This window comes from Stegodyphus dumicola, chromosome 6, assembly GCF_044657685.1.
Source record: "Stegodyphus dumicola isolate Sdum_Otavi_A_Nest chromosome 6, ASM4465768v1".
Taxonomy (NCBI): domain Eukaryota; kingdom Metazoa; phylum Arthropoda; class Arachnida; order Araneae; family Eresidae; genus Stegodyphus; species Stegodyphus dumicola.
The window spans coordinates 46,394,349-46,410,875 of NC_140773.1; the positions used below are offsets into that span (position 1 = coordinate 46,394,349).

The 16,527-nt window shown below is 35.5% G+C and overlaps 1 protein-coding gene across 1 annotated transcript in view; it reads left to right on the forward strand.

Annotated features, from left to right (window-relative positions):
- LOC118183538 (venom factor-like) overlaps nucleotides 1–16,527 on the forward strand; it is a 337,533-nt gene that overhangs the window by 293,432 nt on the left and 27,574 nt on the right. The window contains exons 33-36 of the mRNA XM_085818275.1: nucleotides 1,729–1,804; nucleotides 7,718–7,805; nucleotides 9,889–9,963; nucleotides 16,192–16,297. Coding sequence (XP_085674401.1) covers nucleotides 1,729–1,804; nucleotides 7,718–7,805; nucleotides 9,889–9,963; nucleotides 16,192–16,297 — 345 coding nt within the window. The remainder of the gene's footprint in view (nucleotides 1–1,728; nucleotides 1,805–7,717; nucleotides 7,806–9,888; nucleotides 9,964–16,191; nucleotides 16,298–16,527) is intronic.

Here is a 16,527-nt window from a genome sequence, read left to right on the forward strand (position 1 = left end):
GTAACGCATCATCCAGTGTCTGCGCGTACCATTCGACGCCGTTACAGAATGGTCTGTCCTCAAGACGTCCATTGCTTCGTCTACCCTTGACGCAGAACCACAGATGTCTCCGCCGTCAGTGGTGCGATGAAAGAAGGATGTGGACGGCAGAATGGAATGAAATTGTCTTTACTGACGAGTCACGCTTTTGTCTGCAACACCACGGTGGTCGGATTCGAGTCTGGAGACACCATGGAGAGAGGATGCTGAACAGCTGCGTTATGGACCGCCACACTGGTCCTGCACCGGGTATTATGGTATGGGGTGGTATTGGATATTACTCTCGCACTCCTATAGTACGCATTACCGGTACTTTAAACAGCCAGCGCTACATCTGCGAGGTGTTGGAGCCAGTTGTTCTTCCTTACCTTAACAGGGCTTGCCCACAGCCATATTTCAACAGATAATGCGCGACTACACGTGGCACGCATTGTCCAAGGGTTCTTCGTCAATCGCCAGATTGAATTGCTTCCTTGGCCGGTTCGCTCTGCGGATCTTACGCCGATAGAAAACATGTGGTCCATGGTTGCTGAACGATTGACCCAGATTACACCCCAAGCTGCCACACCAGATCAACTTTGGCAACGTGTGGAAGCTGCTTGGTCTGCTGTACGAGCAGACCCAAGAACACATCCGAAGTCTCTTTGAATCAATGCTGAGGCGCATGGCAGGGGTGATCTCCAACAATGGCAGCTACTCTGGCTACTGATTCTATAAGGAAACACACTTCACAGAAGTCTATAAATTTAATCATTTGATACTTGGTCAACATGTTATTTACTAAATAAATTTTGTTGTGATATCTCTTGTCTTTCTTTGGTGCTGCAGTTTTGGTGGCCAGCAGTGCATTTGAAAAGCGATGCGTCGTCTATAGTGATTTTTTGCAAAATGCCTCTTCGAGACTAATATCCCATTCGGGAGTAACTTCCCTTTTAAGAAAATAGTTCCTTATTTTTTTTTTTTTTCTTTGGGTCCCAAAATCAAGCTGCGTTTTGTACAAGAGGAAATACCGTGTTCTTGATCTTAAGTCGCTTGCACCACTGTGACTCTAAGTCTTGCTACGCTGTAGCTGCAGGGATATGTATGCACGGATACCAAGTGGGCCACTTTTTTAAAATCTGTCTCTTTTAAGCAATTGTTTTTAGAAACAGTCACTTTTCAGGTAAAACTAATTCTAATTTTGAAATTTTCAAGATTTCTATCAAAATAACTAAAAATTAAAAGGTAAGAAATCAGCCATTATTATAGGTAAAAAAAATTATTATTTAATGCTTAATTCTAATTAATTAGAATAATTATATTCTAATTATATTTTTTATTCAAAGTTAATTTTACATATGGCCATAAAAATAATTACATTTATTGGTGTTTTGGTAATGATCATAATGCTTTTAAATATATTTAGGCAACTCATTGATATTTAATAATAATAAAAAAATTGTCTTGCGTTACTTAGCATTATTAGTACCTTTTTTAATCATTTATTTTTAATAAATTGATTTCTAATACTTTTAAGAGAATGTAATCTGATATTTATAATGAAAAATAGTGTAATTTCGATAGTTTTTGAAATATTATTCTGTATTCTTGTCTTGTTAGTTTAATGCATGCTATATATATTTGGTTTACTCCCATTATAAACTCATAGTCTTGTTTAATATCACTAGTAAAATTTTATTAATGTTCTAGAGAGCAAGACTCGAGTCAGAAGACAAAATCCAGCTGCAAAAGATAAACTGATATATGAGATTTCAATATGTGTTAGGTAATTTAATAAGTTTGTTTATCTTGTTTCTTATTAGAATAATTTTTCTTTAAATTTTATTGCGTTGACTTTTATTAAGATAACTTATAACAACTTTTATTTTATGTACGAGTATATGGCGAAATAAATTTAGACTAAATGGAACATTCCAGTCCTAAAGCATACCTCCTATGCGAATGTGGTTCCATGGATCCCCGTGGACTATTTCAATGCCTCATAGATGGGGTCACGAACAGTATAAGCAGATATCACAATTAGAGAGAGGATGTACAATTGGACTAAAGGAAACAGGGTTGTCAGATCTCAAAATTGTTAGATATTTGGGTCGGATGGATACTGCTATTTGACGATAATGGCAAAAATGAGTGAACCGTGGCCGTACAGAGCGTCAAGGAGGTAACGGTTTGACCGAGGGCCAAACGTGAGGACAGAGTGATAGTTTGATCAGCGCTCACAGACCTTGATGTGTCGTAATCAACGATCCGTCATATAACTTGGACACCTTTGATGCTTTAGTTGCGTATTCTGGTGTTCAGCAGGAATTTATCCTGCTCTTACCAGAGCTTATCACGGAATCCCACTAGGGGCCTCACACATAACAAATCTTCATAATTTTTTTCACCATAAAGATGTAAACACTTGAAATTAATAAAACGAGACATCTTGTCTCTGCAGACTCGCTGGCGGGTGAGAGTGCGATGAGCTGAAGTCTGATTATGAGCGAGAAAATAGTCATGTGAATCCTACTATGCAGTCATCAAAAGTAGTAGTGTCCTAAGTGTGATTTTCAATACAAATGAAATAATATAAATAATGTAGAAAAAAATGCATTATTAGAAAAACATAACCCTATGTACATTATTTACAAAGTTCAACGTATGAAGTAAAACCAATTCTCAGCATCTTAAGATGGAGCACTGGCCAATCACCATAGAGACATAGATGGTAGCAGTCCTGTTTCGAACACTTACGTTGCTGCAGCAAAATAACTCATAGAGTTCGTGCTTGTACATTTTTTGCAGAATATATATATATATGCAGTATGCCAAAATGTTCAGAAAAATGCCCCCAATTCAGAGGCACTGACTAACTAAAGTCTACTGATTGCCTGGTACGATCAGGTGATGTTTTGAGTCTGCATTCTACCTGGCATCGTGCGGACTGGAGTGCAGTTGTTTTCAGCGATGTTTCCCACTTTGAACTGAGCCTCAATGAATAGCAAAGTCGTGTCCATAAACACCCATAACAGCATTGGGATACTCACCTGACTGTCGACCGCCACACAGCGCGTTTATCGGGAGTTATGGTACGGGGTACCACTTCATTTGATAGCCGGACCCGTGACACCCTTAAAGAACGATGGTTCATCGACAAGATTCTATTCCCCGTAGTGCTGCCTACCTTTCACGATCCCAAAGGCATACATTTCAACAAGATAACAACTTTTCTACTGCTTATCTTCGCGCTTCTCGAACATTTCCATAGCCAGGGCAATTGCCAGATCTCTCCCAAATAGAGCACGTTTGAGCTCTGATAAGCAGACTGTCTCTAAACGTCTGTCGAAAGCGCTGATCCAAATCCCCAATCGGAATGTGTTAGGCAAGCAATTAGGAAGGCAGACATCCGCTAACTCTGCGAGTCAGACTGCAGCCGCATAACTTGTTTGCATCAGGGCCAGAGGTGGGCCAATACATTGTTGACATTTTTTGTTTCGCCCTTCTAGCTGTATTTCCTGAACAAAACACTCATTTCCTACGAAGCGTTTTTTTAGATACACATACATCACATCTACCGATTTTCATCTCATTCGGATAACTCCTTCTTGATGCTTCGCTTTTTATGTTCTCGAATGTATATTGAGCTGCTTTTCCCTTGATAAATCCGGCTCAAACCTCGAGTTGAGCTATTTACCATTTGTTGCAATTTTTTGTACATATCGTGTATTTTTGAAATATGCTTAATTTTTACAAGAGTCCTTTTAAAATTATTTGTGCTTTAAAATTTATTAATTTTTTCTCCCTACCACCCCTTTTTGATTTTAAAGTCATCTCGATTTGTAATTTTAGTATTAAGTTTTTACGAGATAGCTTTTACTACTTTATTATTGTTTCTGGTTGTTGAATGATTTTACATTTTTGCTAAGGAACTATAGAGTCAAATGTATTTTTAGCATAAGCTTTTAGATGTTCCTCTTACTTCTAAAATTTTAAAACATTTTTGCACCTCAATGCGCAAAAATTCTTGACCACTAAGGTCTCTCTAATTCATGTTGTCTTGCTACTTTTATATATATATGTATGTATGAATATGTCGCATAGTGCGGCTTCACTCAGTGTACCCTTTTACAGTACGGTTAGTAATTTGAGAAACAAATTTCATTAAGTGATGCTTGATTGTCTTATGCGGTTCAGAAAGGTTTTGCGCCAAAATAATACAACCTAAATCTGCGCACTAAAATATGTACTGCCAAATTGCTGACTGGTTATGCGTGTATGCGTATTCGTCGAGAGACATGGGAGACTCACAGAGCGAACTTAGTCACTATGATAGCCATGTCGCATGATCATTTGTCATTCTTATCATCTAATTCACGTCACCTGATTCGCTGTTTTAAGTGTGGTGAATATCCAGGCCAATCTCGTAAAATAATTTTATTCTCCACCATGACCTTCTGATAGATTTCGATTGTGGCATGGAACCAAATCGTATTGAAATATCCTACATTTCCAAGAAAGGCACAATCCTATGTTTTTCTATATACTTCGATGAATTCATCATTCTGTCAATAGGAGCAGAATTTCTAGGCCCATCTGCAGGGGGGACACCCAGAATATTTGTTTTTTAGGACATTTTATTGTTTGTTAGATATGTTGAGGTTTTACTGATTCACCCTTGTTTCGCCTAACAGTATTAGATGTGTGACCATGATCAAACAAATAAGTCTCAACTCAGAAAATGACCTTTTACCAGTCAATTTGTGGTCCAATTTTTGTATTTTCTGGGTTAAAATAATCATTTTTGTTTCATTTGATGGGTTAAAATTAGTATTTAATTAGCGTTCTCTCCTTTCGACCAGCTACGAAAGTCTATTCTGCACATTTCAAGGATGCATATCAATAGCAATGTACAATAGATCTGTTTCTAGGTCTTTTTTAGTTTTTTTTGGGGGGGGATTAATAATGCTCTTTCGGTATAGGGATCAATCACATTTTGGGATTTTTTTCTTTTGCTTTCGTATTTGCCTTTCCTTTCAGGAGAAAATGATCGAGTTTCACTGTGTCTCCTCAGAGTTGGAGAAACACTCGATTTTCCAACTCCCACCGCAGAAACAATTATTTTTACCGGTATGGATATGTGACTGTTAATTGCGATAATCTTTACTCACTTTTTAGACGTTATACTCCTTTTTATTACACTAAAATGAACGAATGCAAAACATATTTAAAAACTATGCAAAAGCAACTTCCTCTTCTCACGCAGACGAGCTTAAGAATGATACAATAATGCTAATTTATTGTCTAAACCAGTTCTAAGTAGTCGAAAGCAAACATTCAGATGACATTAAGACAGATAAAACTGCTTTGAGGGACTTATTAGAGCCATCTAGTTACCAACTTAAAATTCTGTAAAAAAATTTGCGTTGACTCAGTCGACTTGCACACTCTTCAAGGTCGGAGAAAGACCTGTTGTGATACCAGGGTATATCTTTTTGATTGTTGACGATGGCCGTCTTTCTTGTCTTTTGATTCAAACTTTCTTTATAAGCAACGATTTGAGATTTTCCCCATTCTACTACTGGAGATTTTAACCATATTGGAGGTTGTAACCATCTTGTTTGAATAAGGTATCGAACAGAACTTCACCTACATGAAATGTCCGCTAAATTAAGATTTCCCGGAATGTGATGCCGGTCATCAGGGTGAGAAAACTCTCGTATTTCCTATACTCTTTTGATATTACCCATTTTTTTATATTACCTTTTGAACAAATATTACCCAATGTTAATTTCTTTTGATCAAACTTAAGAGATTGCTAGAATTAGTCCAACAGTTGGTTTTTAAACTCCGGGCTATTTAGATCTTTCTTAATGTAGACAGCCAAACGAGCAACAATCAGGCACGCTAGGAGCTCCAGCCTGAGAACTATGATTGTTTTTAGCGGAATTATTTTATTTTTAGTTCTAACGAATTCGCAAGATACGAACTATTCGATTTCTATTCGGATAAAAATACAAGCTGCTTAAGCACTCTTGCTTGTATCAGCAAATACGTATAAATTACACCGTTTCGCTGGAGAAGTTCTCTTCATCATCCATCTGAAAATATAAATATCTTTCAGAAGTGTTATGTGCCTTTGCCAGTCTAAAACTTTCTTCGTGATAGCCTCGGATAATTCGCCCCATGGTATCTTCTGTCTCCAACATTCTTATAGTAGCAGTTTTAGCAACAAGGTAAATGGGCATACAATTCCCAAATGATCCATTTGTTGCCCGGTGGCTAAAATTTTCCTTTATGTAACAAGATCTATAGTTTGGTGGCAAGTGGAATTGCAAAACAATGTACCCTCATGTCAAATTTCACTTTAATCCTAAAACCGACACTACGTTTTCTTCATTTGGATTCTCCAGTTCATCATTATTCTTACTAGGAAACTTGGCAGTACCTGGCATGGAGTAATTGCCTCGCTAATTTCTTAAATGAATTTTTTCTGGAAGTAATTAATTCTCTAGAATGTTCAACGATCAGTTATGACACTTTAACATCACCGAAACTAAAAGGACAATTGCCGTCATAGAAGAAGTCCAGTAAAATCAAATTAGTGTCTTTAAACTGAGGAGGAGCACTCTCTAAATGATGTTATAAAGTGGCACTCAACATGAAAGGACTGGAACGTTAAGTCCAAACACGACATATACTTTTACCCTATTTGGATCACCTTCTTCTATCCAGATAAATTCAAGGTAATTTCTGTCACTTCTAGAAACACTAATTTCTAACGAGGTTATATCTGCTGTAAAAGGAAATTCTTTCATTCAGAAACAAGTTATTATCGCTGGTATGAGTTCCGTAAGATTCAGATCTTTACATTTAGAGATACTGAATTGTTTGTAAGTGCAGAGACATCAAATACGAGCTTAATTTTCGTTGTTGCTGAATTCTTAACTACCGCTCAATGATGCAGGAAATGGCCAGGAGCCATTTACATTATTTTCCTTCAGTTGTTCGATTATTCCGTACTTTAACCACGTTTGTAAGACTTCTTAATAGGCTTCTAAAATGTTAGCTGCTTTTAGTCTCCTAATGTTAATTCGCAATATTCTTTCGGCTTAGTCTTTACCTTTAGGGTGTGTGAGATGCAATATGAGCCAAAATAATGTTACTTCGTATTTTCCCTCATCATTAACTTTGAGGCTACGTTGAAAATTTTCGAGTGCGGTTTAGTGGATTGCTTGATCGCTTGTTCGATTTTGTGATCTTATGATTTTGACAAATAAGCATTTGGTCATATTTCACAGCTTTGTAGGTTTATGAATTTAGTATGTCATACTTGTTAACACAGTAAGTTGTTGGTCTATCAAGAAAATTAAATCAACTGTAAATATACACCCATTTTTATCCTTCTTCATTACTCGACTACATATATGATATTTTGTTTTTCTTATTATGTTTATGGAACATGCATTTTTCAGAAACTTCTGGTGACATTTTAACAATTTTACATTCATATATTTATTTATTATATTTGTATTGATTTTTATAACTCTGATTGATTATATATAATTATAATGTATATTATTCCGGAATAATTTCTAACTAATTTATTCTTCTCGAACTGTGTATTTGTAATTTTTTGTACTCTCATTATTTTAATTAAAATGTATAAATAACTTCATATAAACTTTTCTTTTATTAGATATTTTGGTGAAAATACTGCAGAAATGAGTATTGTGGAGGTTGGATTATTTTCTGGCTTTCAACCAGAAGTAGAAGACCTAAAATGGGTAAAAAAAACTAAATTTTAATATTTACTAAAATAAAGTTTTGTAAAATTGTAAAATAAGTATAAATCGATAGATATGAGTAATGAAATGTATAACTTAGCATTCTATTTAACTTTTTCAGTTAACTTAGCGTGTTAACTTCAGTTAACTTTATATTTCCAAGGTTTGTTTAAATCTTCTTGCCAAAAATAATTTAATTATGCCACTATAGAAAAATGACTTTGCAATATAGTATTGTGTATAAATTTACAACACACAGAATTGACATATAAATTCAATCATCAATAAAACGAGTGAGCAAAGTCAAATCTACATGATAAGTGTTCAGATCTAAGCATCACATTTTATTCCCATTTTGATGACCTTCTTGAAGTTTGTTATTAGGTTATTTCGAAACAGGAGATATGAAAAATGAGCAATGCTCTCGCTGGGACTCCAACCACGTACCTCTTGGATTTGCGGCGAGCGTGCTGACCACTACACCGTGAAGGTATGCTAAGAAGGCGGTAGAAAGACTTTATAAGTTTTAAATCCTTTTTTCTAGGATTTTTTTTTTATAAAATTTTGTTTAATAATCTCACATTCCTCTAGTTTTTCTGCTAGGTCACATAGAGTTTTTAATTTATCCATTCGTCAAGAAAATTCTACCTTATTTCCATTATAACCCAATAGTTAATTTGCTCAGTAACTATTAAGTCTTTCAGTTTCTCAAATGTTTTAATTTATAAGTTCGCAATCCACTCCAAAAACTATCTGTAAAGTTAATAAGCATAATTTCTCCAAGACTCCCGCTTTCCTAGCGTGCTTCGTGGTGTAGTGGTTCTGCACACTGGGCCGGTATTCCAGAGGTCCGTGGTTTGATTCCCGGCGAAGGCGTTGCTAATTTTTCATCTTGCCTGCTTCCAAAAAAATACCTAATGTCTCTACAGTGGCGCTCGAACTAAAAGGGTGTTAGATGAAGATTCTCCACACCCAGGATTTGGCGACTGGAGCCCGTTAAAACTCCAGCCGCCCTTTAAAAGGTGGAGTATATAAGGTATTTCCCCTGCCTTCCTAGCGTGCCTTCGTGGTGTAGTGGTTCTGCACACTGGGCCGGTATTCCAGAGGTCCGTGGTTCCCTGCGAAGGCGTTGCTAATTTTTCGTCTTGCCTGCTTCGAAAAAATACCTAATGTCTGTACAGCTTAACTTCTTTAATTATTTCTTTGATTATTTAAATAATTTAATTTTATACATCGTTTTAGATTTATTATAGTATTTGAAAGAAACATGTGGCAACAAATAGATAATTTTTCAAATAACATAAATTTATATGCATTCTGAGTTATAATATGGGCGAAATGTAACGCTGTTATGTGAACCTAGCGCCTGAGTGTCGCTATGGTAAACAAATATAATGAATTTTAAAGAGTGCATTTATTCTATTGTGGTTTATGCGCTATAGACGAAGTAGATTTAATTCAATCCAGTAAGTTTGAATAAAATACAAGAAAAAATGCGTTAAATTTAATATTCCGTGCAAGGAAGTCATGTGGTGTACACATCAGATTTTTAATGGTAATGAAAATAATGTAATCTCTAACTTCAAATACTTAAAATCTTTCCATCACCATATTTGCAACAAATACGTAATTGAAATGTATTCGCGGGCCGCATAAAATTGCTTTGGGGACCGCATGTGGCTCGTAAACCGCCAGTTTAAAACCTCTGCACAATGCACTGACTGGGACTTATTTCCTACGACCTTGTGTGACATTCATCATGCCCAATTTAATTAACACTGTTTGCCCATCCTATTTGAAAATTCAGCTAAACTTCTGCTCATTTGCGTTTACTTAATAAACACTCTATGTACTGATGTTTTAAGCGCGGTCTGGTAGTTTTTTTCTCCGTACTGCTGCTTCCCTTAAAAGCAGAACAAAATTCCAAAACCACATGACAAGCACGTTAACTAATTAATAATGAAATAAAAGGCATAAATATTTTATTTTTATTTCTGAAAGTATATTTCAGTAACAAACTTTGTATTTGCTTTCGTTATTTTTACACTCAAAAACTGAAAATTTATTGCATTTAAACTTGCAGTTGCAGAAGAGTCCATATCATCTGATTCAAAGGTATGAGACAACTAACAGAGGAATAACTCTTTATTTAGCGACAGTAAGTAATTCGCTTAGTTATATCATGCTGAAATATTACTTTGCTTTTGTTTTTGCTTTTTAGCTTCATGATTAAGTTAACCCTCAAGTACATTGCATAGTAATAAAAGCTATCTTAGTCTTCCAATTAAGTAGGTTTAATTTCGAATAAACATATCACTACATTATTCAGTAATTTTACCTATTTGTCATTAACTAGATAATATAAATTAAAAGCATTTCAGCCTTACAATCTCCTTTTCATGTATGGAATACTTGTGGAATGGCAGTATTTTAAAAAATAATAGGCTTAAACAATATAATATTTTTATAGTAGTTTGTACACAATAAATAAGAATTTATGCTTTACATACGTATATATATGTGTGTGTGTGTGTGTGTAAAATGTAAAAATTGAAAGACACTTAAGCGGCAACAAACCTTTAAATTTCTAATTTTAAATTAAAGTACAACCCCTTCAAGTCATCATCTGATTTTTTCTGCCATAACTGCAATGCGAAAACTCTTGCCCAGTCGTTGTGCAGGATTAAAACGAAGATTTTCCAAGCTTGCAACTAACTAAGCATCCTTTTTTGTTGCCTGCGCTTGCTAGATAAAGGACGTCTCTTGCTTGGGCGCTTCTGTTCAATATTAATAATGTAATGCGTTATAATTAAAATCGAGGGGCGCAAATTATCCCAATTGTGCTGTGTTATGCCACAGAGTAATCAACAAGTAATAAAGATATGTTCGCATTATGAAGATTTTGTGATTCTTCAAACGTTACATTTAGTAAGACGCTACCAGTAAATCCGCCCTGTCTAGTTATGTACAACGCAGCAACTTCGAACCATGTGTGTTAGGTTCTATTAATGGTTCTATTAAATTCTACCTTTGGACCAATTTATACATTAAGTCGACAGGATACAAATCTCTGTCGCTATCTCCTGTGGATGAAGTACCTACAACGAACTAAATTATCATCACAATTTAGTCTACTCCACGGTTTTCCTTTATCTTGTGTTTGAAAATTCCAATGTAAAATTCATTTGAAATTAAATAATTGCTTCTTTCTTTACAGAATTACAACGGCAGCAACAAAAGAAAAGATAAAAATTTCCGCCTCTGTTACTGGTTTTATACTTCGCGAATTGCGCGCTAGAAATGCGCGTTATGATCGCAATTCCTGTTCATTTGCCTTGAAACTTTGATCATTTGCATGTTCGATCAAGCTGTTTTGGCACACCAAATTTTGTCACGATCGCAAAAGTCCTTCTTGGTGCTTCGATTTTTTTGCAAAAGAGTGTATATAATTTGAATAGTAAATATGCTCCGAAAGAATCTACATAAAAACTGCAGAAGAAAGTTAAAATACAGTTAATTTGATACAAATGTACAAAGAGCATAGGAAACTGCTGGTCATTTTCATCCGAGTACTAAAATAATGTCCTGTAATACCTATAAAGCACTTTTCTCGTCTGTAACAAAAATATTGTGCAATTTTTACGAAGTTTAAATACAATAAGTCTTGTGTGCACTAATGTTTCATGAAAGCACACATGTGCTTAAAAGTTAAGAGAGCAAAATTTACAAATTACATGCTTCTATAAATTTATCTAAATGTTTGATTAACGCATTTGTTTTTGCCTTTTCTTGGCATTGTTGTAATGTTTTGTATTGTTTTTATTTATTTGTTTGTTTAACTGTTGCTTATTGGGTTACAATTTTGGGCTCTATTTTTGAGTAACTGAATTTGTGGCTTCGTGTGCTAAGTGCTAATTTAATAATTGTAAGTGCTAATTTAATAATTTGTGGCTAAGTGCTAATTTCTGAAGTAGAATTGTACATTTTTATGATAACTGAACCTAACAAATTTCAAATTGTGAAAATAGCCCATATAGAACCCAGGATGTAGGTAGCAACTCTTCGGATATGCTTGGCGACAATTGTTGTTGCCATGTGGGCGCTATTTGATGATTTCTTGCCCACTAGGAGTTTCGGAAAGCTCATTTTCGTAGCTCTAAGGGCGATTTTTCCGAAAGCTTAACAAGTTCTCACTGGCGTGCATCACCGGTGGGTCACTCTTGAGTCTTCCACCAAGCTACATGCATCACCGATGGGTCATGCTCGAGTCTCCCGTCTGGCGACTTGCATCACCGGTGAGTCACTCTTGAATATTAGATCAGATTCTACTATCTTTAACAAAATCCTTGTCTGAAGAGGTTGAAGGTATTCTTCATCTTGATGCATTTCTCCTGCTTCCATTTGCAGACTCATCAGACGAATCATTTATTTCCATATCCATGTTATCTGTTATTTATATGGGCAAAAATTAAAAAAGAAAAAACTGCTAGGCACCATTCTAGTCACATCTACTGGACGAATGTGGGGTCAGGATGAGAAAACGGCACATGATACACAACTTGCAAAGTCAGCTCAGACATTTTGTTACTATCCGAAGAGTTGCACATATAGTGTCTGAATAAGCGAAAGTATCACGTCGCCTGGTGAAGCAAAGCATGAATTCGAGCGTCGTCTCACAGCATTTTTTTGCTATGTGAATATTGGCGCGGCGTGAACGCGTTAGATAAAGTTTGGCAGATATTCCATAACCACGTGGAAAATGCTGGGATATGGATTTGAACAATTTTAGAGAGTTTTAAATGAACGGATTTGAATATTCGATATGCCATTATGGGTTACGGTGCATCGGATAACGATTTATGGTGTAAACATAATCATAGTGAAAATGTGATTGGCGACTTTGCTGACTATTTAAGACATCGTGTTAAGCTTGAAAATGATATTCAAGAACCTGAGGACCATCTCGAAAGACTCAAAAAGGATATGAATTTATCTATTTCCAGCTGTTCGTCGTATGATTTACAAATAAGTCGCAAGTTTCGGAAATATGTACAAGATAAGTGCGTTTTACACTACAGCAAATATGTTCAAAGTAGTAGTGAGGAAATTTGTAGTTCTGTTAGAAAATCTCTTTCGAACAGTCTCTTCCGAGTAAAGTCGTCATGATAAGCCCATGACATGAAGACTTTTTACTTTTATAACAACAGTTCCTTTATAGGGTTTTCCTTATTTTGCATAACAAATTTAAGTTTGATTTCCTGTTCTCAACTACCCCTCACATTCTCTCGCCAGGATGTAAATTTAAAGTTAAATGAAGTGCTATTTAAATGTGTGATTATCTCAGTTTATTCAGAGCGTGTTTCGCTAGCCAAGCGCACGTTTTGTTGCTATTTCACGATCACGCTAGTAAGCCTCTTTCTTGGCCCTATCAGATTAGTATCACGCCGGTTAGATTTCTGTGAGTCCACCCTTTAGGCGTAAACTTAAGTGCGCGTTTGCATTATTTATTTCAGGTTTGGATTGTATTATATTCTATATTTTAGTTCCCACCGCAAGTGGACTGTGTTTTTGTAACGAAGTCCGTGCCTTTATGTTAAATTAGTTTGAATTATAAAGGGTTATTTTTCACCTTCTTCTGTGCTGGTAATTTATTTACGTCTGTGCGAGAATTGGCCAGGTTCATTTAGGATCTAATTTAGTTTATGTGGAATAATAGAGATAAGTCTTACACCTTCACTTCCTTTTTGAATCTTTTTCTATAAAAAATTAAAAAACTCTAAAATAAACTTTATGGATTTTTCTACCCATATCTACAAAACAATTATTAAAAACTTTTTGACCACTTTTTGGGTACCTTTTTGAGTCTACTATTTTTAAAGATTAATTTAAAGTTTTACACTGAATGATTTTCTTTATTACCATTTTAGTTTTACAAGAATCAGAACTTGATTAAATTTCATCTTTGTTTCAGTTTTTAGCCTTTTGAGCGATTACTTCTCGCCAAGGTGTTTTAGTTTCGACAATGAAGCCAAAATGGCAGACCTATACGTCACTACTGTAACGATCTTTATAATTTCGATTGTGTTCTAATGAAAATGCTCGAAGTTTTTAATTGCTTCTTGTGAGTTTTAATTAAGTCTTTTCACTAAAGTTTTATAATTTCACTTAGGTTTTAAATTCTACGGATTATATTCTATTTGTGTAAAAGTAAAATTTTGATTTGAATGTTTCACTGAAGTATTTTATTACTTCACTTACGTTTTCATTTCTTAACTAAAATTATGTTTATTTAATGCGAAAAATTCTGATTAGAATTTACTTTTTCCCCTTGCTTTGAAGAGAGGCCAGAATTTTTGGGTGAACTATTATAATTAAAATACACTTATGTCCATAAATTAAGGATGATGCAAAATCAGGCAAAGGAAGAGTTAGAAGCAAAACAAATTTGACTTATTTATAAAGCTTATTTATTAAACAAAAGGTAAAGAGCAAAAACAGATGCTATACGTTTGATATTATTAAAAAAATTAGCGATTTTTTCTCCCTGGAGCAAATTACAAAAAACACCTATTTACAAATAAACCAATATTACATGGTTGGTATGATTGTTAATACATTGTATGTCTCCCAGACGATGCAATACAGTCCGTACAACGCCTAGGCATGCTGAGTATCAAATTATCGATCTGATCTTGGGGGATATTACACCACTCAAAAAGCAATGCTCTCCGAAGTTCCGGTAGACATGTAGGAGGAGGTTGACGGGCTGCAACTCGTCGGCCAAGCATGTCCCACACGTGTTCTGCTGGATTCAAGTCCGGTGAGAATGCTGGCCAGTCCATACGGGTGATATCCTCCGATTGAAGGCATTCGCTTACGATGTTTGCACGGTGAGGACGGGCGTTGTCATCTGTAAACACAAATTGTGCGCCCATGGCGCCCCGAAACAAACGTACATGTTGTTCCAGAATGACGTCCCGATAGATTTGGCTTGTCATGGTTCCAATTTGAACATGCAGGTCAGTTCTAGAAACCAGAATAATTCCACCCCAAACGAGCACTCCTGCACCACCGTTCAATGATGTTTTCTTGGTGGTAACGGGTACCTGGAGCTCTCCATATGAAAGTCCGGCGAGAATCAGACTGCAAGCTAAACCTGGACTCGTCGGAAAACATCACACAAGCCCACTGTTGCGGTGTCCACAATGCATGCTCTCTAATCCAGGCTAACCGCAGGCGACAGTGAGTTGCAGTAAGTGAAACGCATCTGACAGGTCTACGAGCATATAGACCAATCTGCCCTAAGCGTCTGTACAGGGTCTGCCTTGAAATTGTCGTACTAGTGGCTGAAGAGAGCTGACGAGACAGGTCTGAGGCTGTGCTCCCCCAGTTTCTTTTGGCAGTAACTTCCAAATACCGGTCCTCATTCGGCGTTGTAACTCTGGGGCGACCTGTGCTGTAACGTCTACTCACATTACCATCATCTTGGAATCGTTGCCAAAGCCTGGAAATGACACTCTGGGCAATTCCAAGTTCGCCGGATACTTCCAGTTGGGTACGCCCACATTCCAGACTGCCAATAATTCTACCACGTAAAAAATCATCCAAATGCGTCATTTGTGTCATAACTATTCGGTTATTGCACTTAAATGCCTATAAAGCGCCTGCGAACAATTTTACTTCTTTGCCTGTATTCCTTATATATCACTCTCTTACACTCTCGTCATTGTGACGTACCATCGGTGTTATCTGGTTACTTCCTGAAATTTGCATATGATTCTTGAAGATGTGTGTAGTGATTTTACAGGTGATATATTTATTTTAGAGTTCGATTTCCGCGTGACTTCGAATTATCCTTAATTTATGGACATGAGTGTACATTGAAATGGTTCATTGGCTAGTTCTGGATACAGAAAAGCAAGGATTTTTATGGAAGAGAGATTTCAGTTGATTTCAGTGTTCTTTCTCCTGACGAAGTGGCATTGAAATTGATTGAATTTCTCTCCTGCTATATTCGTTTTTCTTTAAATTTCTTTAATTTTTTTAATTGGGGTATTGCTTGTTTGAAATGTTTTGGTTTTAACATTTTTTAAATTCTTTATTGCATTTATAGGATTAATTGAAATTTTTTAATTATTAATTTCAATTTTTGCTGTTTGTGAAAAATTAGTTCTAAATTTCTTATTTTATGTCTTGTCTTTACTGATAATTTTTCAGCAGCTTAATATGCGAAAATACTAGGCATGTTTATATTTTGTTTCTAAAACATTGTTTAGTAATTATGAAATATACTGATATATCAGCGTCTATAATAGTGTTATAAAGCAAAATGTAAAAAATATTTGGGAAATGTTAACGAATTTGGTCTTTTTTTCTTTATGTTCAGATTCCTAAAGATAAGGAGTACTGTTTCAGTTTCCACGTGACCAGGAAATTTACTGTAGGAAAAACACAAGCAAGTGTTATAAAAGTCTATGATTACTACAATCCAGGTAATTTAATAAATATGTGATGCATTCCATGATACTTAAATAATGTGGATAATTTTAGTTAGATTGGATTTCTGGATGATTTAATTAGATTTTTCAGGTGAGAGTTTGTTAAATTTTGGTTATTTGCAAATTAAACTTTAAAAAATTACTTTGTTCATTTTTAAAAATTGCGTTTGTCATTTTTTCCTTGATTTTTTTAACTGGATTAAAAACTCAGATTTATTTATTAA